Raw genomic sequence first — 23038 nt, forward strand, 5'->3', positions numbered from 1 at the left:
CAGACCAATCAATCAAAATTTAATAAAAGTCCCCAAAGTTGAAAATTAAACAAATAAGAAACGATTTTATAAAACCTTTGGGACTAGTAATTATCCTATGACCCATTCCTGATGTTCATGCCACTTCATGTGCATCCTACTCGACTTCTCATCCGGAAACTTGACATCACATATGGTACAGGACATATTCACCGTTTGGTGGATTTTTTTGTGCAATTTTATGTCCTTCACAGATTTTCCGCAAATGTCACAAATTTGCTTTTTAGTCGTTTTTTCAGAGAGCATAACATTAACAAATTTCTCACCGACAAAAGTAATTTCATTGCTTTGTCTGTGAACTAGCGTGTGGTCACGTAAGGCCTCGTGTGATGGAAGGATTTCATGACAATACCGGCACACATGCGCGTGATCGTTCTTGATGTTTTTGTATGTAATAGGATATCTGTCTTTGTGGACGGCCGCCAGGTGCTGTTCGTAGAAACGGTGGTTGGTGGTTCGATCCCCGCATAACTTACACTTAAACTTTACCTAATAGTACAATAATTTGGAGCTTTAGCAATATTCTTTGGAAAAAAAACTCATTATAAATCTTTATCTATAGAGTTTTTACCCTAGTTAACAAACGAGAATTTTGTTTATATTTCATCAGAACAAATAGCTAACGACGATTTTTGAACGATATAATTTCGAAAAGCAAAGCCTTGGAAATTCGACATTTAAAGCAAATCACATCAATGAAAAGATAAACTTTCTAAACAATATTATTTTAGGATTGTTCTGGCACTGTTTTGGTATTGGTCCAACTAAGGTATTGAGAATCTAGATGTCCATTATCTAATCCTTTTACCTTATGATGTGTTCTAATATGATACTGAAGGTTATGTCTGACTTTAAAAGAACTCATACAGAATTCACATTCCTCGGGGCCTCCAGGCTCCTCCTCTCCCTTCTCCCTGCAAAAAAGATAGCATTGTTAAATAGAAAAACCAGGGAAAGGGACGCGATTGTATTTTATATATTGACTCAGGGAGGAAGGGGACATTCAGCTGTTTATTACTCTAGTACCCAAAGTTTTATACCAACGTTTTCTTATTAGTTGGCTCAACAACTTTTGACTTTTTAAAATAAATTTTGATTGGTTGGTTCATTAAATGAAGTGTCCAAAGGTTTCCACCAAATATTGTAATCTACTGAAGGGATACTTTTGTGTATAACCATTGGGGATGTTCATCAATTTATAGGCCAATGTAGAATGTAGATCCTATATTAAAACCTGCAGATAAATTTCTTACCCTAATTCATCCGGATCCAAACCATCGTCATTGACATCAACTTTCCCATCATCAACTCCATTCAGCCCATCTATAAGATTATCAGCCGCTTTATCGAAATTATTATCAACTTTGTCCTCAATAGCACCATTTTCTTCTTCTTTAACATCTAGGTCAGGTTCAATCTCTCCGTTTTCTGCAGCTACCGGCTGACTGAGTAGTTCGGTTAAGTTGTCTGCTTCAAAATCCATATCCCCTCCTTCTCTGTTTTAAGGGATAAATGTATAAATAAAGAATCATACTTTTAATTAGCCATTGATGATTTTTAAACCTTTGCTTATTTGCCTCCATTGTCCCATTCCTTGAAATCCTGAATTATAATTTTATGATTACCAGAGACACACAGATAGGACAAGGGCGACAAATAGTTCTACCACTCAATCCCTGGGTGAAAATTTAGGTAGAGAAAAAAATCCTATTTTAGTGCATTTCTTTTTCGCGCAAACGCTATTTAATATACATTTATTCCTGCCTGTGTTTCTGTGTATGAATCTTGAGTGCTTTGTAAGAAGATTGTGGCTCCTGGCAGTACCGACACACAAAGTCATATTTTCTAATCTTATGATTGTACATCCCGGGATATTCGTCTTCGTGGCTCTTTTTCAAGTGTCGTTCATATTGCCGTTGATTGTTCAAAATATGACCACAATATTTACATGAATATGTAACTTTATGCACGCTTCTTATGTGCTTGGCTAAATCAATTCTATTTGTATGGCTATCATCACAAAATTCACAAACACAAATCTCCATTTTGTGAGAGTTTAGATGGGCTTTTAATCTGCTCTCGGATGCAAAGAGCTTGTTACACTCTTTGCATTCCACTTTTAATTTATTAGAAGAACCAGATGGCCGACCTCTTTTCTTTTCTTGGAGGACATACTCCCTAAAATAATCATATTCATCAAAAATACTTTAATAAGGTCGCACTTTTATAAACCTTACCTAAAATGGATTATATGACATAAATTAATCAAGGGGGGGGGGGGGAAGTTCTGACACTTTTGCGTAAACAGTGATTATAGGCTTTGTCTTTGGAGATAATGGATAGGTTATTTGGCAAAAAAGTTTCCTTTTGGGATGTAAATTTCCTATTTTTAAAAAAATTTTGGATTCGGCCTCCAGGTTCCGGTACTCCAGGCCTCCAGGTGGATTCTGGACAGGTAAAAATTGAAAATTCAAGATAGAACAAAACTTATTTAACAAAAGTTGGTACTTTATGGATGGTATGAACAAATTTGAAGAAATTTTTGAAATCGGGCTCCAGGTTCTGGTACTGCAGGTCTCCAGGTGGATCCTGGACAGGTTAAAATTGGAAATTTTTAATTTTAAAATTAGAACAAAACTTATTTAACAAAAGTTGGTACTTTATGGATGGTATGAACTAATTTGAAGAAATTTTTGGATTCGGCCTCCAGGTTCCAATACTGCAGGCCTCCAGGTGGATTCTGGACAGGTAAAAATTGAAAATTCAAGATAGAACAAAACTTATTTAACAAAAGTTTGTACTTTATGGATGGTATGAACTAATTTGAAGAAATTTTTGAAATCGGGCTTCAGGTTCTGGTACTGCAGGCCTCCAGGTGGATCCTGGACAGGTAAAAATTGAAAATTTTTAATTTTAAAGTTAGAACAAAACTTATTTAACAAAAGTGGCTTCTTTATAGATGGTATTAACTAATCTGAAGAAAATTTTGAAATCGGGCTCCAGGTTCAGATGCTGCAGGCCTCCAGGTGGATCCTGGACATGTAAAAATTGAAAATCTTTACTTTAAAAGTTAGAACAAAACTTATTTAATAAAAGTGGCTTCTTTATGGATGGTATGAACTAATTTGAAGAAAATTTTGAAATCGGGCTCCAGGTTCAGGTGCTGCAGGCCTCCAAGTGGATCATGGACAGGCAAAAATTGAAAATTTTTAATTTAAAAGTTAGAACAAAACTTATTTAACACAAGTGGCTTCTTTATGGATGGTATGAACTAATTTGAAGAAAATTTTGAAATCGGGCTCCAGGTTCAGGTACTGCAGGACTCCAGGTGGATCCTGGACGGGTAAAAACTGAACTTTTTTACTTTAAAAGTTAGAACAAAACTTATTTTTACAAAAATGGCTTCTTTATAGATGGTATTTACTAATCTGAAGAAAATTTTGATATCGGGCTCCAGGTTCAGGTGCTGCAGGCCTCCAGGTGGATCCTGGACAGGTAAAAGTAAAAAATTTTTACTTTAAAAGTTAAAACAAAACTTATTTTTACAAAAGTGGCTTCTTTATAGATGGTTTTAACTTATCTGAAGAAAATTTTGAAATCGAGCTCCAGGTTCAGGTACTGCAGGCCTCCAGGTGGATCCTGGACTGATAAACAGTAATTTTTTACTTTAAAAGTTAGAAAAAAACTTATTTAAAAAAAATGGCTTCTTTATAGATGGTATGAACTATTTTGAAGAAAATTTTGAAATCGGGCTTCAGGTTCAGGTACTGCAGGCCTCCAGGTAGATCCTGGACAGGTAAAAATTGAAATTCTTTACTTTAAAAGTTAGAACAAAACTTATTTATCAAAAGTGGCTTCTTCATGGATGGTATTAAATACTTTACAGAAAAATTTGAAATTGGGCTCCAGGTTCAGGTACTGCAGGCCTCCAGGTAGATCCTGGACATGTAAAAATTGAATTTTTTCACTTTAAAAGTTAGATCAAAACTTATTTTACAAAAGTTGATACTTTATGGATGGTATTAACTAATTTGAAGAAAATTTTGAAAGGGGGGAGGCGGATGTGCCACTTTTTGAAACCAAAACTAAAAGTCAAAGGAACTCAACTAAAAAAAGAGTTACAGGTCTGAGATTTTGCATGGCAGTTGCTTAATAGGGGTACAATATGGAACTGTTAAGAAACGGCGGCGCAACCAAAAACTGCCGAGAAAAGGCAAAAAAAAATTCGGCGGGTAACGCCAGTTTTCGGCGGTTGCGCCGCCGTTTCTTCACAGTTCCATATTGTACCCCTATAAAGCAACTGCCATGCAAAATCTCAGACCTGTAACTCTTTCTTTAGATGAGTTCCTTTGTTGACTTTTGGTTTTGGTTTCAAAAAGTGGCACATCCGCCTCCCCCCTTTCAAAATTTTCTTCAAAATACTTCCTACCATCTTTAAAGAAGCCACTTTTGTCAAATAAGTTTTGTTTTAACTTTTAAAGTAAAAATTTTTAATTTTTACCTGTCCAGGATCCACCTGGAGGCCTGCAGTACCTGAACCTGGCGCCCGATTTCAAAATTTTCTTCAAATTACTTCCTACCATCTATAAAGAAGCCACTTTTGTTAAATAAGTTTTGTTCTAACTTTTAAAGTAAAAATTTCAGTTTTTACCTGTCCAGGATCCACCTGAAGGCCTGCAGTACCTAAACCTGGAGCCCAATTTCAAAATTTTTCTTCAAATTAGTTAATACTATCTATAATGAAGCCACTTTTGTTAAATAAGCTTTGTTCTAACTTTTAAAGTAAAAATTTCAGTTTTTACCTGTCCAGGATCCACCTGAAGGCCTGCAGTACCTAAACCTGGAGCCCAATTTCAAAATTTTTCTTCAAATTAGTTAATACTATCTATAATGAAGCCACTTTTGTCAAATAAGTTTTGTTCTAACTTTTAAAGTAAAAAAGTTCAGTTTTTACCTGTCCAGGATCCACCTGGAGGCCTGCAGTACCTGAACCTGGAGCCCGATTTCAAAATTTTCTTCAAATTAGTTCAAACCATCTATAAAGAAGCCACTTTTGTTAAATAAGTTTTGTTCTAACTTTTAAATTAAAAATTTTCAATTTTTACCTGTCCAGGATCCACCTGGAGGCCTGCAGTACCAGAACCTGGAGCCCGATTTCTTCAAATTAGATCATACCATCCATAAAGTAGCAACTTTTGTTAAATAAGTTTTGTTCTAACTTTTAAATTAAAAATTTTCAATTTTTACCTGTCCAGGATCCACCTGGAGGCCTGCAGCACCTGAACCTGGAGCCCGATTTCAAAAATGTCTTCAAATTAGTTCATACCATCCATAAAGTAAAAACTTTTGTTAAATAAGTTTTGTTCTATCCTGAATTTTCAATTTTTACCTGTCCAGAATCCACCTGGAGGCCTGGAGTACCGGAACCTGGAGGCCGAATCCAAAAAATTCTTTAAATTAGTTCATACCATCCATAAAGTACCAACTTTTGTTAAATAAGTTTTGTTGTAACTTTAAAATTAAAAATTTTCAATTTTTACCTGTCCAGGATCCACCTGGAGGCCTGCAGTACCAGAACCTGGAGCCCGATTTCAAAAATTTCTTCAAATTAGTTCATACCATCCATAAAGTACCAACTTTTGTTAAATAAGTTTTGTTCTATCTTGAATTTTCAATTTTTACCTGTCCAGAATCCACCTGGAGGCCTGGAGTACCGGAACCTGGAGGCCGAATCCAAAATTTTTTTAAAAATAGGAAAACTACATCCCAAAAGGAAACTTTTTTGCTAAATAACCTATCCATTATCTCCAAAGACAAAGCCTATAATCACTGTTTACGCAAAAGTGTCAGAACTTCCCCCCCCCCCCTTATTCAAAATTATTGTTCACATTTTTTCTCTTTGGAGAATGAACATTAAACAGGGTAGTGTTTAGCATGTATTTAAAATGCCAATGTATTCCATAAGTAGCCGGCATAAACATCTCAAATATAGCATCCTCTTCAGTCAATGATATCAAAATAAATGATAAAAGCGAGCAACTTTTAAAATAATGATATTACAAACTAAAAATAACTTACTCATCACTATCTTCATAATCATCATATAGAGCAGTAACATAATCAGGAAGAGCAGTTTCATCAAAGAATTCTCCATCCTCTGTCTCAATTTTAACCTTTTTACCCTCCTCCTAAAAAAAACAGGGATTAATAATTTTGAAAGAAGCAGGTCTTTTAAAAACATCTTTTACTAAAATTATTGAAAATATTTATAAATATCAGTGAACATTTAACTATCTAACAGCGAATTTGTATAATTAGTAGATGCTCATTGCTCGTCGATCCGATAAATCATCAAAGAAATTTTAGAATCCTATCTCGTATTGCAGCTGTTTATATCATATTTTCGCCATAGAAATATAATTCAAGTTTAGAAATATTATGAATATATTAGGTTCATTGGTCAGAAGGACAAAAATATTCATCACAAAAATATTGGATATCTATCTTTTTCAACTAATTATGTACAATGTACTAATAATAAGAAGTCTTACCTTGAGTCTATCTTTCATCATTTCTGGAATATTCTGGAAGATTTCTTCTTGGAGGTCTTTCAATGTGGTTCCTTTAAACGTATTATGATAACTTTTAGCACCATAATAGTTAAAAATAAAGTTACCTAAAGCAAATAGTAAATTCAAACAAAAACGCAAAATAAAATTCAAAATTAGCATTATAAAAGACATAAGATTATTTTTGTCTGTTTTAAAAAGGTAAATTGTTTTTTTTTTGTCAGATTATGTGATATTAAAAAAGAATCCTTTAATTTTAAATAATTCCAAGTATAACACTTGTGCTAAAACTATTCCATTCCTTCATTAAGTTTATGACTGAAAGTTTGATTGGTGAGCTGAGGCAGTTTGTGGTCGATTTTTTCAAGGCACCACAGGATAATCACCTCCTCGAAGGTTGGTGATAGGATCTCGTCCTCCAGGAGGACCTAAATGAAAATATATTGAGAGTTTCAATACATGTAATAAATATATTTTTGAATTATATTTGAAGAATAAAAATAATATTTTAGAATTTTGTAAGTTGTAATTATGCCAAATTAACTCCCAATTTAGTTTTGTTTTACAAAACACCATACACTGTGGAACTTTTTATTCTTCCTAATCAACAAAGTGATATTTATCTATACCGAATCGTGAAAACATAACTGTGCCTAATTTGGCTTTTATTTCAGCCGGTAAAGATAGATGTCAAAACTAACATAATTGTTCTTTTGACTATATAAAAGCGCTTGATGAAATGAATAATTAAAGGGAGATAACTGTCTAAGACTACATGATTAATCTTCTCCTAACTTTTATAGAAAAAATTCCTCCATTGGTAAATTGGAGAATATTATTTTCTAATATTTTCTAATTCACTCTCCCAATCCCCATAATTTTAAGCTACCAGTGCAGTGGCAGAAAGAGTTTATAAGTTTTTTTTTTTTTGGGGGGGGGGGAAGGGTTCGTCTACAGTCTCTCTCTCTCTCTCTCTGATTATATACCTGTTCATTGAGAAACTTGAGTTTGAATCCCATTTTCTTGAGATTATTACAGATGGCCTGTCTGAACCTGACATAAAAGGCGCCATACTCTTCACTGGTGGTGATGCGCAATTCCGCGATATTAAAGATGTTCTCACATTTCTCCTCGATTTTGGATTCATCAATTTCCTCCATGATTGCAATTTATTTTAATTTCAATAAAATAAAATAAAAACAATAGGTCAGGATAAAATCATTTTAGTCTGAAAATAAAATAGAAAAATAGTTAACATACCAACTTATCAAGAAAGATTCTGATAAATATAATAAAGTAACAAAGGCCAAATAAATCGGTAATTTGTTATATTGAATATTGTTTTGTTAGTAAGTTTGAAATTACTAATACATTTTTAAAGACACTATTTCCCTCAAAAAATTTGTTTTAACATTTGTATTAAATAAAATCTTGTTTTTTTATTACTTTCATTTTGTTGAGATTGATTTTTTATGTAGTATTGTTAGGAACTCAAAATAGACTCTTCATGTAGTATATTCAAAATTCTATCATCTTCCGGAGTGGCATAAAAATCATTCTCAGAAAACCCGCATTTCTTCACCTCTCTGTGCCGTTTTAGCTCTCCAGACTGGCGAAATTTGGCATCGCATACGGAGCAGGCGTAGGGCATTTCGTCGGTGTGCAGCTTCTGGTGTGTTTCCAGGTTACCCTTTTGTGTGAAGCACATGTTGCATTCTTCACATTTAAATGGTTTTTCGCCGGTATGGGTCAGGGTGTGGTGTTGTAATCCAGACTAAAAAAGAACGATTTTGAATTTTTTTTCTTATTCGAACTGTATTTCTATATCCCGATACGGTTTAAACGTGTTCCATACGCTCCATGTTTCAGGGGTCATAGGTTTGAATTAGGGATTTAATTGTGTCATTTCTCTAGACGTTAAAAATTGTGTTACTGCTTTAAAATATGACAAACTTGCGATTTTTTGTTTCTTTAGGGGGAATAACATAGTTATAAAATAGCAAAGTTAGGACTTCCAGAAATATTGGATGATTCGTTAATGTATGTTCTTTGAGTTCAATTAAATAAAGTATTACCTAATTTAAATGTATTTTAAGCATTTATTAAAAAGGATTAAACACCTACCTTCATCATAAATCTCTTATCACAAATTTCACAAACATATTTCTTCTCCTTTTTATGCTGATGATTCACGTGCTCATTCAATCTCTTCTTTGTTAAGAATAACGATTCACAGCGATCACAAGAAAACACCATAGTGCCAAAATGTATTCGCCTGTGATAGTCTAAATTTCTGGCGCGTAAAAATTTAGCTCCACAGACGTCACAAGAATGATGCTTACAAACATGTGACCCCATTTCAGTTTTATCAAAAAATGTTCTCTTGCACGTTTCACATTTTAATTTTTCCCCGACAATATGAATTTTTTGGTGCGTTTTCAGATGACTCGCTCTGCCAAAATTCATGCCACAATGGTCGCATGAAAATGTTTTCTCAATCTTTCTATGGGTTCTCATGTGCAGCAAATAAGATTTTCTCTCACTAAAAGAGACACCGCATTGTTGGCAGTCTAGGTTGTCAGTGGAATGAATCTTTTTGTGCTGTTCCATGTATTTATAGCCAACAGTTTTACCACAAATATCACAAATATTTTCCTTGGCTTCAGTTTTGATTCCAGGTAAAGTTTTAGTTCTCTTCCTGCCCTTAGATTCAACACCTAATGTAAAATCCAATTTATTATCTTCTTTATGTTGAAGAATATGCTCTTTCAATGCGACAAGACTTGGCTGTGAAACACGACAATATCGACACGTAAAGACGTCCTTCTTGTTCACTTTTTGATCATAATAATCAACATACAGTTCTCTGTGGTTTTCTTTCAAATGCTTTTCATATTTAGCCTGTCCCTGTAGGACTGCATCACATCCTGTGCAGGCGAATGTTAGTTTGTGATTCCTGTAATATTAATTTAAAAATAGAGTCCTTGAATGTTGAATTTTTTTGAGCCAATAAAGAACTAAAAAGGAAACGAAAATAGGAAATAAGAATTAGAATATTCAAAACAAAGAATTATTTTTTTTTATGAATATAATTATCCTATGATATAAATTACCTAGTAAGTTTGTTTTTTGTCTGAAGCTAAAGATCTCGAAAACAGCTGGTCTGAATTTATTTTACTTTCAGGAAATCTTTATAAATGTCGTTGGGGGGGTTCTAGGCTATTTACTGACCTCCTATGCCTTCCCCTAGAGGATAGGGGCAAAGCAACAAGAACATTATACATTAGATTTGTTTGCTTAAAACACTCGTGAGACTTAGTGTTATGATCCATTAATAAAGTGCATTAGAGTGTGAAACCTGCAGAACTCAGGCAATTATGAGGTAATAATGATTAAGTCTCATATCTGATTTTGAATTATCAAGATAATGAGTTTTTACTGAAAACAATCTTTCACACCCTTTGAATGTTTCTTGTCCCTATACATAAGAATATTATATTTAACACAACAACAATTTTACTCTATTTTTTAAAATCCCTGCTAATGTGTTCTGACAATGCACGTCTGTTTCTGAAAGTTTTATCACAGAATTCACAAACACAGGGCTCCTGTTTGTGGTGGGCAGAGTGGTCTGTCAATTTCTTTTTGCTTGGAAAGGTTTTGCTGCATTCTAGGCATTGATAATGTGTTCTAATATTGCTGTCCTCTTGGTAAAGGTCATTTCTACGAAAAAAAGAAATTAAAATTAAAGTAAAATAAAAAAAAAAAAGGTATTTTATATAGAATACTTGATCTTTCCAAAAGTTTTAAAAGAGTTTTTTTTTGTAAAGGAAAGTTTTTTTAATAGCTAAAATTTAAAACTTACTTACCCTACATTCTTTTCTTCTTCTAAACATTCTATTTGAAATTTGTTTTCATTGCCATCATTTTCATTCTTAACAAATGAATCAACACTTTCTTCTTTAAGATAAGTTTCTGAGAATGAATTATTGATTATATCATCAGAACTTTCATGTTCTATGAAATCCATATCGGTAATATAATCAAACTCATCAACTGTATCCTTTTCAGTAAAATCATCTGTATTATATAAAAGATTAGGAATACTTTCAAATATTTCTGGATAAATATCTACTAATGACTGGTGATTACTATTCATTTTATCTTTATATATTTGCTTTGTAAGTTTTGGTAAGCGAGCATCAATTTTTTCCAGGCACCAAAGGATTATTATTTCTTCTAGCCACGGAGTCAATAATTCCTTCTTGGGCTCTTTAATGTCTAAAGCCTCCGTTTTAAGGTACTTTGTAGCAGAGCTCTGGATATTTGTAGTCACAGCTTCACGAAATCTGACATAGAATGCATTGTAATCATCGTTGGAGGTGTAGATAATGTCAGAGAGATCAAATATATTGGCAGGTTCATATGTATATGTGTGGGATTTTAAAATATAGTTCATCACGGATTCAAAACTGGTACTATCCTATTTTTGCTCAATGTGATTATATTTTGTTTCATATAAAAGTTTTCCTTTATATGATGTAAATTTAGTTTAGTATTATACATTATCATACAAAATGTAAATCCTATAAATTCTTAGTTTTTTAAAATATGTATATCAAAATGAAGGATTAGATTAAACAGTAGCAAAGGTTTATGGTAAACAAATGAGAGGGAATAAACAACAAGCTTCCGAAGATATATGATAAAGCCACTATGAGAGTTAGATAAAGACAGACAAAAACCCATTAATAAATAGAGAAGCTTCGCTAATAAAAATTGTAAAATACGTGCCTAATCACAACTAAGATAATAAAATCGAATCACATTAAATTCCTGTTTAATCATAGAAATACTGCAATGATTTGTTGTTAAACTACAGATGTAATCAATAAATCCATTCAGTTGACTGTTTCTCCTGTATAGACAAGAAATACATGAAAATAAGTTTTATTTTTCAATGAAACTGAATACAAAATCGTACATGTTGTTAACTTACTATTAGATATTTAGAAGTTGAAATAAAACATATTTTACATTTAATCATCATTGATAATACTCTAAATACTTACCCTAAAAGCAATTCTTCTAATAAAAAGTTCTTATCCTCACTAGACTTTCCTCTGTGTTTTAATCTCTTCTCAAGTTTAATTCTGGCAGGATCCTGCAGGTGCAGTTCTAGTATACGCCTCCCATTTGTTGATTCCTTTGACGGGATCCACTCTTTATATAAACCTTAAAAGACAAACGTCAAACTAATAGACTAGTAAAAACAACTAATAAAACATTGAGCATTAACAGTACGGAATAGATCTAACCATTTTGGATAAAAAGAAAATCTTTAGGCTAGTTACTATATAAAAAATTTAGTAAAGCAATAACAGGATACCGATATAAAAAAAACATAAGTCAATTTTTTTAATATTGTCAAAGCCAAAAAATATAACCTAACTAAGTACAACGCACTTGAAGTCATATCATATCTATGTAGAGGAGCTGCGCTTAAAACATTACCATCGTTCAAAAACAGCTGATAATCTGGATCCTGCGACAACTTTGCTTCTAAATTCTGCTTCCAGGTATCAAACTCTTCCTGACTAATTTCTCCATCAGGCAACGGACTTAAATCGGCCATTTTGATTTTAAAAATCTGCGAATTTTTATCCCTTGTGCATTTCACTCTGCAATGTAAGAATAATTTTGAAAATCAAGACTAGAAATACACTACTAGATATATGCTCCAAATAGAATCAATAAAGATATCTTATTATAACAATAAAAAATATAAATATTTGATATTAAAGAATCAAGGAATTTAAGATTCGGGACTTTTATTATCTTGAATATTATTGAACAAATCTTGTTGTGTAAATCCACACATCAATCTCTCTCTGTGCATCTTTAGTAGACCAAGGGTGCGGAATCCTTTCATACATCCGCTGCATTGGAAAGGACATTCCTGTTATCATAAATACATTTACAACTAGTTAAAAAAGGTTTTGAATTTTTTTTTTTAAATATTAAATAAACAAGATTACTTTTAATGAGAACTGATGCCTTAATTCATGAAAGAAAAAAAAATGAAAAACACCCTAATACTTTTGCATATAGACTAGACATCCAATTACTTTATAGAACGACTGAACATAGTTTTCCAATATTTTTATCTAACAAAAGTTAAGCAAAATGTCTCTATGTATATTTTTCTCCGTACTTTACACACAAAAATTAACAGAACCAAATCAATATTAATGTATTTATGCCTTGGTATGAAGTCTGTAGTGGCTGACCAGCGCCCCCTTCTGGCGAAAAGTTGCACCACATTCGTTACAACTAAAGGGCTTTTCTCCTAACATAAATATTATATAAGTACATATTATTTACTTGGCTGCTACTAAAGAAAAGCTTTTAACATTTCTTGTTAAGATTTCTAATACAATAAGCATCTAACCTGAATGTGTTAATTTGTGATTGTAGAGGCCTCTGCTAGCTATGAAAGCTTTGGGACATAAATCACATTCATATTTTCTTTTGGCATTGTGAGTGTTTCTTTTATGCTCTGCTAATCTGCGCCTATAAAATAAAAATTATCAATGCTTAATACCTAGGTAATCAAATAATTGTTTTTGTTCATAGAGAAAATATTAGTAAAATTGAGACAAAACACACCTGTTTTGAAAAAGTGCCTCACATTGATCACAAGAAAACACTGTCTGTCCTTCATGGATCAGCTTGTGACACTTCAGATTCTTGTATTTTAGAAACTTCATAACACATAAATCACATGCATGATGTTTACACACGTGAGATCTAATCTGCTCGTCATTATGGAAAGATCTTTGACAAGTTTCACATTTTAGTGATCTTAGTCCTTTTCTTAGCTCCAGGTCATTTCCCTGAAAATAATTTTCAATATAATGATTATTATAAATCTTTACACGTCAATCTTGAATGGATTCAGACAAAAGTTTTCACGAAAGGTTTGCTTACACAATGTAAAGTGAATGTGAAATTTAAAAATAATACATACATTCTGCAAATTAATTTTCAAAATAGGATGGGTTAAATATTGAAAGGATATCGTTATCAATGAATTGAAGACACCTAGAAATATATTTGTAAGCATTATTACAGCTTTAACAATTTAGTAAGGATCAATTGTAAATTAATATATATTATAGGTATCTTATATTTTTTTCTTACAAAAAAGGGCCATTTTCCGAGTTCTTCTACCCTTTTTACCACTAAAAGCATTAGGTACACTTTTTGCATAGATAAAAACTGCAATTTTACTGATCATACCTGATTATCTAAGACATCCATTTCAGGTTCAGCATTGTGACGTTTTAAATGTTGTTCCAGGATATACTTATTTGTAAACGATTTACCGCAAACTTCGCAAGTTTTATTCTTTGGATTATGTTCTCGTATGTGCTTGCTCATTGCAATTTTATCCGCAAAAGTTTGTCCGCATAACACACACAAATCCGCAGATTCTACTGGATGCGCAGTTTTCTTGTGTGTCCACAATTGGCGTTGTACAATGAAATATTTCTCGCAGAAACCACATTCATATTTTTTACCCACTCCATGTGTAAGCATATGATATCTATAATCAGTCTCTTGGTGGTAGATTTTATCACAATAATTACAATTCAATTTAGTTTTTGTTTGGGTTAATGATGTTGTGTTTGTTATGTGTTGAGCTATGTACTGGATTAATTCTCCACTACTGCTCATAACTTGAATTGGATTTGTGTTTGTGGCAATGGTGCTGTTGATATTAACATTATTTTCATTGGGTATAACAGAAGGTATAACCCTTATCGTAGTATCCCCAGTTTGAATAACAACAACTCCATTTAGTTCAGTAGTAGGATGACTTATTATACTACTTGCAGATGAGTTTTGATCATCATTATTGTGAATTTTCATGTGCTCATTTAGATCATCTTTACTTGATTGAGATCTGCCACAAATAGGACAAATAACAACCGAGGTTTTTAAATGCAACTTTTTGTGTTCTTTCAATGCATAAATATTTCCAAATACTTTGTCACATAAACTACAATTAAATGCAACTGATGAAGGTTTAGGCGCAATTTCAAGAAATCCATCTTCTGCTATTTTTAATTTTCTTTCCGTTACTCCATTTTTATTATGTTCATTCTTATTATGTTGCAATAACTTAATTTTTTTGGTAAATGAAAGCCCGCACAAGTTACAAGAAAATGGTTTATCTATATCTTTTGATACATGACTTAATTTGTGTTCTTCTAATGCAGATTTCTTTCTAAAACTTTTCTCGCAACTGTCACATTTTAATTTGTCCATGTGGGATTTCTTATGATGATATAATTCTTTGTAAGTTGAATGTGTTTTGTTACAAACCCCACACATGTAGTTGTCATGACTTAAGACATGCACTTCAAGCCGTTTCTAAACAGTCAATCCTTAAATTAGTTTGTACTGTATTATAATTTGTTTTATTTTTATAAGGCTGATTTATTCAATCAATATTTTTTATTAAATGTATAATACTTTGCTTTTCTATTGTTTAAATTGAGGAAAAAATAACCAATTCTTAAAAAATACTAGTTGCTTCACTCCTAGCCTCTAGGGGAGGACAAGAGGAGGTCAGGAAAACATATTAAAACCACCTCAATGACTTTTATAAATCTTTCCTGAGAAGTACAACACAATTGGACCAGTACTTTTACTTCAGTAGGAGGGGGGGGGGGGGGGGGGGTGATTATCTTGAGAAGGTGGTTTGTTTGTTTGTTTGATTAGCCATAGTTTCTTAGGGTTTGGACCTAAGACTCCTGGAGTATGTTGAGACACTTTTGTATAGCCACCAGGGCCAGTTTAAGCTCCACGTTCAAGTATGACTTGACACGCTGTCTCATGAGAGCTCCTCGTTATTACCTCACCCTCGCCGGTTTTGAGTATGGCAGGTGTCCCAGATTAAGTCACCGTAATGAATGACACTATCCTAAGAGGAGCCTGGGATTAAGGGAAGTGATGGTATTATACACTTGATTATTAGGCATCCAAACTACCTAACAATCTCCCTTCCAACGCAACTGGGGGAGGTTGCGTGAATACCAGGGTTTCGGATCCGGATCTGGATCCGGATCCGCAAGGATCCGCATATTTTTGGGTCCAAGGATTCGGATCCGGATCCGCAAAAAAATGCGGATCCGGATCCGGATCCTTGGACTCAGAAAAATGCGAAAAATTGGAAAAATCTACCTAAATTTATATAAAATCTCAGACATTCTCTTGATGAGAGCCAATCTTTAAGGTTTAGGGTCAGACTTGAAAATTAAAAGTAATTTTGACTCCGAATTAAAGAATAAATATTTTTGAAAAATTTGGTGATTTTATTTTTATTGTCAAGGATCCGGAACCGGATCCGGTAGGATCCGGATTCGGATCCGCAAAAAATCAATGCGGATCCGAAACCCTGGTGAATACACATAGGAGAATTCGAGACAACATGTTGTGATTGCAACATGCATGGGTTTGAACTCGAATTCTCATCACCGTAACTCAGTGCAGTACCACAGAGCTACGGCGCCCCCTTTTTGAGAAGGTGGTGGTACCATCCCCCAAAATAGTTATAAACCTTTCCAGGACCTATGAGAAGCTACCCTGTAAAGGAAAACCTGATTGGTTCAGCGGTAAGCAAAATCCTTTGGTACAAACATACACACAAACACACGGACAAACAGACAGATAGACATCCTGTTACTTTATTATAAGGATTAGAGATGTGATAAAATACATAATATTTAAGGATCAATTCCTGTGTTGGAAAAACAATGCCGCACTGTTGGCAGGTATGATCAGTCTTGTGATGGCGCCAGTTGTGGTCAGTTAGAGCTTTCCTGGTCTCAAAAGTTTTGTCACAAGTTTGGCATTCACAATGCTCCAACTTTTTTGGCTGATGGACGCGCAAATGATCTAATAACTTTTTCCTAAAACATTTCTAAATCAGATCAAATTGGAGAAAAGAACTGGAATTTAATAGTCGGATAAACTCGCGACTATCATGGAAGTCAGATCACAAAATAAATAGAGAACTCAAAATTTAATGTATGCTAAAAACTTAATAGATAATTTTTTTTATATTTTTAACATAACAATTACCTTGTTGAATATCTATTCTCACAAACTTGACAATAAAAAACTTCAATACTGTTGGGTTCTTCTTTCATATAGTTTTCAATGTTCATAAAATCAATCTGTATAAAGTATTACACTTTTTAAAAATTTTATACTTGTTTTAAAGAAGTTGTATCAACTTTTTTGCTTTTTATTTAAGATAGCTAGCCGGTCCTTTCAGTAAGTAGTAGATGTAAAATTTTTCATAGAATTCAGATATGCAATCGGTTTTTTTGTAGACCTCTTATTTTTTAAGTAATTTAAGTTTTTTTTTAAAATAATTAAGTCGGTTTTAAGGTACTAAAACGCAACAAAATAAAAGAAGAAAATGGCCAGTATGAACAAAAATAGTAAGATCTTTAATTTGACACCTTACTTTTAAAATTCTGTTGAGTAATTATTGAAAAAATCTATTTTTTTAACCTCGGTTTAATAAAAACTTTAGACCTAAATATTTTCTCAAACAGACATAAAAAACATGGGTTCATATATACCTTTAGAATCAGAAAAATATTACGAATCTATTCTAAGCAAAATTGAAAAAGTTTTATAAAACTATAATAAAAAAAATAAGTTTATTTTAAGAATCATAATTTTCGGCTTTAAAGGGTTAGCTTGAACCAAACCTGAACAAAACCTAAACAAAAGACAATGCAATGTAGCAGATATTTTTTAAATACAAGAAACAATAATGTATTTTTAACTGCATTGTTTTGAAGTTTATATACAGACTGATGCATATTTGTTCATAATTTTTCATTCTTTACATGTTCTTTAATATCACTATATTTATTGTAGTATCTGTTGTATATATTGTATGAACGTTCTCCTTTTTTTCTGGCAATTCTATAGGTTAATTTTATAGATTAAGCTTCCCGATTCGTCAATTTTTGCGATTTGTGATTGGCTAGTTTAGTAGTTACAATTCTTAAAATAACTTTTTTATTTTTTCTATTTTTTATTACAATTTTTTTAAACTTTTTCAATTTTGCTTACAATGGATTCATATTATTTTTCTCATTCTAATGGTATATATGAACCCATATTTTTTATGTCTGTATGAGAAAATATTTAGGTTTAATGTTTTGATTAAACCGAGGTTAAAAAAATTGATTTTTTCAACAATTACTCAACAGAATTTTAAAAGTAAGGTGTCAAATTAAAGATCTTACTATTTTTGTTTATACTGGCTATTTTCTTCTTTTATTTTGTTGCGTTTTAGTACCTTAAAATCGACTTAATTATTTTTTTTTAAAACTTAAATTACTTAAAAAATAAGAGGTCTACAAAAAAAACCGATTGCATATCTGAAATCTATGAAAAATTTTACATCTACTACTTACTGAAAGGACCGGCTAGCTATCTTAAATAAAAAGCAAAAAAGTTGATACAACTTCTTTACGAATATTTAGATTCTTAGAATAGTTATTTCTCGCATTATAAACAGCTTTCCGCGGATATAAAATGTAAAATTATAAGATTTAAACTAGTTTTTTTAACCCCGAGATGCCGAAGGCACGGGCTAAAAAAAACCTGTTTTAATCTCATGATTTTACATTTTTATGATCGTAGAAAACTGGATATAATACTATGCTAGACATAGTTTTTCGAATGGATGAGAACCGGTTCTAATCCTCTGGATATTAATCGGATTCGAATGAATAAGAGAAAATTTTTATTATATTTTTGCCAACTTTGTTTTCATATTTCATATCCCATGTTCAAAATGAAAAGTGTAAATATTTTCCTGTTTACTATCAGCATGCTGTTGTTGATCAATAATTTGATTTGTTGGGTCAACTAGGGCCAAAACTGGTAGCATTGTTGATTGAAGTCCTTCTCCTTGAAAATTATAAACATAACCTATTCGCTAAGAAAACAAGGATGACAACATCCATAAAAAGCGAAGCTCTAATATTAGAAAGAAGGGGCAACGAACAATAACTCTGGTAAAGTGTCAGAACTTAAAAAGCAGAACATTAATTTGTAAGTCTAAACAAAATTGTACAATATTTCATTTGCAAAATTGCGTAAATACAGGATACAGTAAAATGACATACTTTCATTTTTATGATCTTATATGAGATGCCTCACTTAAATATTGTACATTGCTGGCCTAGGAATCAGTATTTCAAAAATCAGACGAATAGAATAATATTAATCATATCATAAAGAAAGATGTTTTAAAATTTAGAAATCTGAATGTTTTAAATGGACATAGGGACTTTCTAGTAATTATAGAGTTGCTAAGCTTCATAAAGCTACTATTCCCTTTTTACACAGAAATAACAGACAATAGACAAAACTACCTGAAATAACGTGACCATTTTCATCCAAAAACTTTATATGTTCAAATCCAGTAATGTCAACAGATTTTAGAGCTTTATCAGCCACTTTGACAGTATATCCTTCTTCAGCTTTAACATCATCGTCATTGAAACTAGCTTCATCTGCTTCAAGATTGTCCAGAAGGGTAGGAATGTTTTGGAAGATTTCTTCTTGTAAGTCTTTTAATGAATATTCACCCATTAGCTGCTCCTGGTACATTTTATCAACCTTCAAAATTATATAAATATATATTTTTAGAACCTAGAACAAAAGATCAAAATTCAAGTATGTTTGTTACCTCTTTTGGTAGTTGTGGACTGATTTTTTCTAAGCACCAAAGAACTATTATATCCTCAAAAGTAGGAGTTAATATTTCATCCTCTAAAAGCAGCTGCTCTTCAAAATAATTAATCCTATCTCCTTTTTTTCTTAATTTATCACAGATAGCTTGTCTAAACTTTGTATAGAAAGAAATATAATCATCTTGATCCTCCATTTTTAGGCTTGATATCTCCATTATATTAGAAGATTTTCTTGTCATTTTGTAGATAAACTATATCAGATTCAAAACTTAGATCAATTTTTCTTTTCATTTACCTAAATATTTTATAACCAATAATATTAATATATATATTTTTTTAAAATATATCATATTTTAAAAGAATATTCTAAGAATCTTACAGATAAAATGTAATTACCTTTCTATTGATATACTACAACATAGGATGCTTTTCTTATATGACATTTTAAGGTTCTGAAATTTTATGTAAATTTTTATTCTGAATCAATTGATAAAAAATTTTATACAAAATTCAACTAAAATTTTTGTTATTCCATAGAATTAATGACTAGCATAAAATTAGAGCAGCTAGGTAATCATGAAAGTAAAATCTATCAACCAGTTTCTGCAGCAATCTTTGTCTTGAACAACTCCTCCTCATTGAATCCACACATTTTGACCTCTCTGTGCCGTTTAACTTGCCCAAGAGTTTTAAACTTAAGGTCGCAGCCACTGCAAGGGTAGGGTCGTTCATTTGTATGCACCTAAGAAATTAGGATAGTTCCTTGAAGTGCATTTAATGATTAAAGGTATATGGAGTAGTGATCCTGTTTTTGTAGAACTTATGAAGATATTACATAAAGAAAAGAAAAAAAAACTTTCAATCGGTAAACCCAAAATTTCTAGTTTGTGATTGAAAAAGTTACAATTTCAGAAAAATGATTGTGAGAATATTTTAGAAGATTAACGTGTAACATTTATGATTCAATGTAGCAATAAAACACAATTTGGCACCTCCCTATAGTGATCCTTATGTTGATTTTGACATACGTTAAAGTTGCATAATTTGCATAAATCACAAGAATATTATTTTTACGACTTACTATTTTTACCTTATAGTGTCCATCTCTAGCAGCTTTCTGTCTAAACGCCGCCCCACATATTTCACATGAATAAGGCCGCTCTCCACTGTGAACCAATTTGTGATAGTACAGGGACTTGGTCGAAGTAAACGCTTTTGGGCATTCTTCACATTTGTACTTTTTAGTGTGTTCTTTGTGGGCGATTCGCTTATGTGCATTTAACATTTTTCTGTTCATATAAATTCCTTCGCATTGTCCACATGGAAAAACTGTCTCGCCTGTTTCAGAGAATAAAGGATAAGTATATTTGTATTAAATTGATATTTTATCAATAAACATATCATTAGATCGTAAAAAAAGATATAAAAAACAAATGAAAAATGGCCAAGAAACGCAAAATTTCAAATAAACAGACACACATGCATCCTATCACTTATTAAGAAAGACTTCCAATTACTAAATTAGATAGACTGGAAAATATTGTCTAATGCATGAAGGCATAATTTGATGAAAAATGGCCTAAAGCAACAACAACAAAAAATTTAATCTGATAAAAATGGCTAAGCCATGCCAAAGTATGACAAACAGACGGATGGATCTATATTAGACAAGACACATGTTTAAAATGGATGTAAAGAGTTCCTAATTAATCCATATTATTACAGGATTTTTACGCAATGTATTAAGTCGATAGGACAAATCCCAAATGTAGAAGATCTTCACTTCATTTTATTAATCAATCCAATAAACCTGCATGCATTCGTTGGTGGTTTTTAAAGTTCTTATATTTGAAAAACTTGAGGTCGCAGGCTGAACATGAATGATGCTTACATACATGAGCCCCCATTTCTCGTTCGTGGCAGAATTTTCGTTTGCACGTCTGACATTGCAGGATTTTTCTGAGGACAGTGTCTGTGTGTATCTTCATGTGTGCGCGCAGGTTGGTTTCAATGTTAAATGTTTTCCCACAAATATCACAAGTCCAGGTTTTACCTGAATAAAAAAAAGGTTAATGGCCGTTTGATACTTAAACTTTAATAAAGTAATAAAAAAATCCTTACATAAAAGTAACAGGACGTCCGATGTTGCTTAAGATCTCGCCCACCGCTCGACCAATAAGGTTTTCAATTACATAAAGCTTTGTATAGATCATAGGAAGGTTTATGACTATTGTTGGGCAGGTTATCTCCACCCTGAACAGAGAAAAAAAACCTGGACCCCAATCCCTTTTTTTACGTACTTCTTTCAAAAATTAAAATGAAAAGTCGACTTAACCCCTCCCCTTCCCTCAAGTACCCCTCGAGCTATATCAAATCAATAATTAAAAGTTCAGAAAAGTTCTTAAAAACTCATAAGTACCTTTCTAATAATATAAATAAAAGGATAGATCAGAATAAAAATGGAACAAAAATCATTTATTTATCTTAGCACAGAACTGACTGCATTATGTTAATATAGAATCAAATATTTAGAAACATAAATCTTACCCGTTTCAGTAGCTTGGTGTTTCTTCATATGATTGCGTAAAGAACTCTTATTCGCATAAGAATTCCCGCATTCCGAGCACATAAATTTTTCTCCGCGGCATTCTATTTTATGCCCCTCTACATCAGTCACAAATTTTCCGCATAATTTACAATTAATACCATTAGAATCCACTACATGAATCTTAGAATGTACAGCTAGGTGTCCTTCATGACTAAATGATTTGCCGCAAATTTCACATGATATACCCTCAGTTTTCGCGCAGATTTTTTTCTTTTTGTGCAAATTCAAGCACTTTCTTGTTGTAAAGTCTTTTCCACAGTTAATACACAAGTGAGGAATCTTGTCTTCGTTACATTCTGTCTTCTGTGCATTGTTTTCAATTTGCATTTTTGAATCAAAATCTTCTTTTAAAGGTGAATCTTTGTTTGAGTTATCGTCAGAATATGAAGTAATATTGTAATTGTCCAAATTATCACTATGAGTTTTTATATGATTTTGCCAAGATTGTTTGCTTGGTAAATAAACATCACATTCAGAGCATTGCATATCTTTAATGAATTTCTCTTGTTTTAATTGTGTGCCATTTGATTTGAAAGATTTTTTAATTTTAGATTGATGATTTTTTTTGTGCTTTCGTAGTTTAAATTTTGTATCAAAACTTTCATCACAGGTATCACAAGAAAATTTATCAATTAGGCTACAATCACTATCTTTAATATCAATATCAATATTGGATTCAAATTCATTATTAGAATATTTTTCATAGTTTTCTGATTCTATTTTACATTCTTCTTTAAAGCATATGTTTTCATTTTCTATCTGCGAAGAAACCTGAGCAATTTGTAATAAAGTTGGTATATGCTCAAATATTTCTTGCTGTAAATCTATCAATAAAACTAGTCAAAGTATGAATTAGAAGGTTTATTTCAATACATTGAGTACATATCCCCTTGAGTCAAAGATAAGGTAACAAAAGGGGAGGGTAAAAACATGAAAACAAGAAAATTGGGAATTTATTGAAAAGAATAGTCAAATATTCAATTTCATGACCAATGAAGCCCATCGGAAATCAAAAAGGATTTTAG

The 23038-nt window shown here is 32.2% G+C and overlaps 4 protein-coding genes across 4 annotated transcripts; all 4 read right to left on the bottom strand.

The window, feature by feature from the left end:
• Positions 1-90: 90 nt before the first annotated feature.
• On the bottom strand, positions 91-7832 carry LOC145314458 (uncharacterized). Its single transcript, XM_080154358.1, has 8 exons — positions 7595-7832; positions 6907-7036; positions 6591-6658; positions 6118-6227; positions 1804-2217; positions 1293-1535; positions 848-953; positions 91-528 (listed from the first exon to the last, which is right to left on the bottom strand). Exons 1-8 carry the CDS (start codon positions 7766-7768, stop codon positions 91-93), a joined length of 1683 nt encoding a protein of 560 aa, XP_080010484.1. The 5' UTR covers positions 7769-7832.
• Positions 7833-7835: 3 nt separating this feature from the next.
• On the bottom strand, positions 7836-12303 carry LOC145314457 (uncharacterized). Its single transcript, XM_080154357.1, has 7 exons — positions 12123-12303; positions 11681-11843; positions 11443-11526; positions 10478-11089; positions 10145-10331; positions 8733-9563; positions 7836-8382 (listed from the first exon to the last, which is right to left on the bottom strand). Exons 1-7 carry the CDS (start codon positions 12241-12243, stop codon positions 8092-8094), a joined length of 2289 nt encoding a protein of 762 aa, XP_080010483.1. The 5' UTR covers positions 12244-12303; the 3' UTR covers positions 7836-8091.
• Positions 12289-19863, bottom strand: LOC145314455 (uncharacterized). The gene is made up of 11 exons (XM_080154355.1): positions 19802-19863; positions 19402-19700; positions 19085-19331; positions 18523-18617; positions 16761-16855; positions 16417-16588; positions 13911-15047; positions 13278-13504; positions 13060-13181; positions 12872-12957; positions 12289-12567 (listed from the first exon to the last, which is right to left on the bottom strand). The coding sequence occupies exons 2-11, from the start codon at positions 19642-19644 to the stop codon at positions 12424-12426; spliced, it is 2568 nt and encodes an 855-aa protein (XP_080010481.1). The 5' UTR covers positions 19645-19700; positions 19802-19863; the 3' UTR covers positions 12289-12423.
• Positions 19864-19997: 134 nt separating this feature from the next.
• LOC145314460 (zinc finger Y-chromosomal protein-like) lies at positions 19998-22845 on the bottom strand. The gene is made up of 4 exons (XM_080154360.1): positions 21953-22845; positions 21216-21458; positions 20496-20743; positions 19998-20147 (listed from the first exon to the last, which is right to left on the bottom strand). The coding sequence occupies exons 1-4, from the start codon at positions 22497-22499 to the stop codon at positions 19998-20000; spliced, it is 1188 nt and encodes a 395-aa protein (XP_080010486.1). The 5' UTR covers positions 22500-22845.
• Between the last annotated feature and the right edge of the window lie 193 nt (positions 22846-23038).

Source organism: Acartia tonsa, chromosome 3, assembly GCF_053477335.1.
Source record: "Acartia tonsa isolate MP-2025a chromosome 3, ASM5347733v1, whole genome shotgun sequence".
In the NCBI taxonomy this organism is placed as follows: domain Eukaryota; kingdom Metazoa; phylum Arthropoda; class Copepoda; order Calanoida; family Acartiidae; genus Acartia; species Acartia tonsa.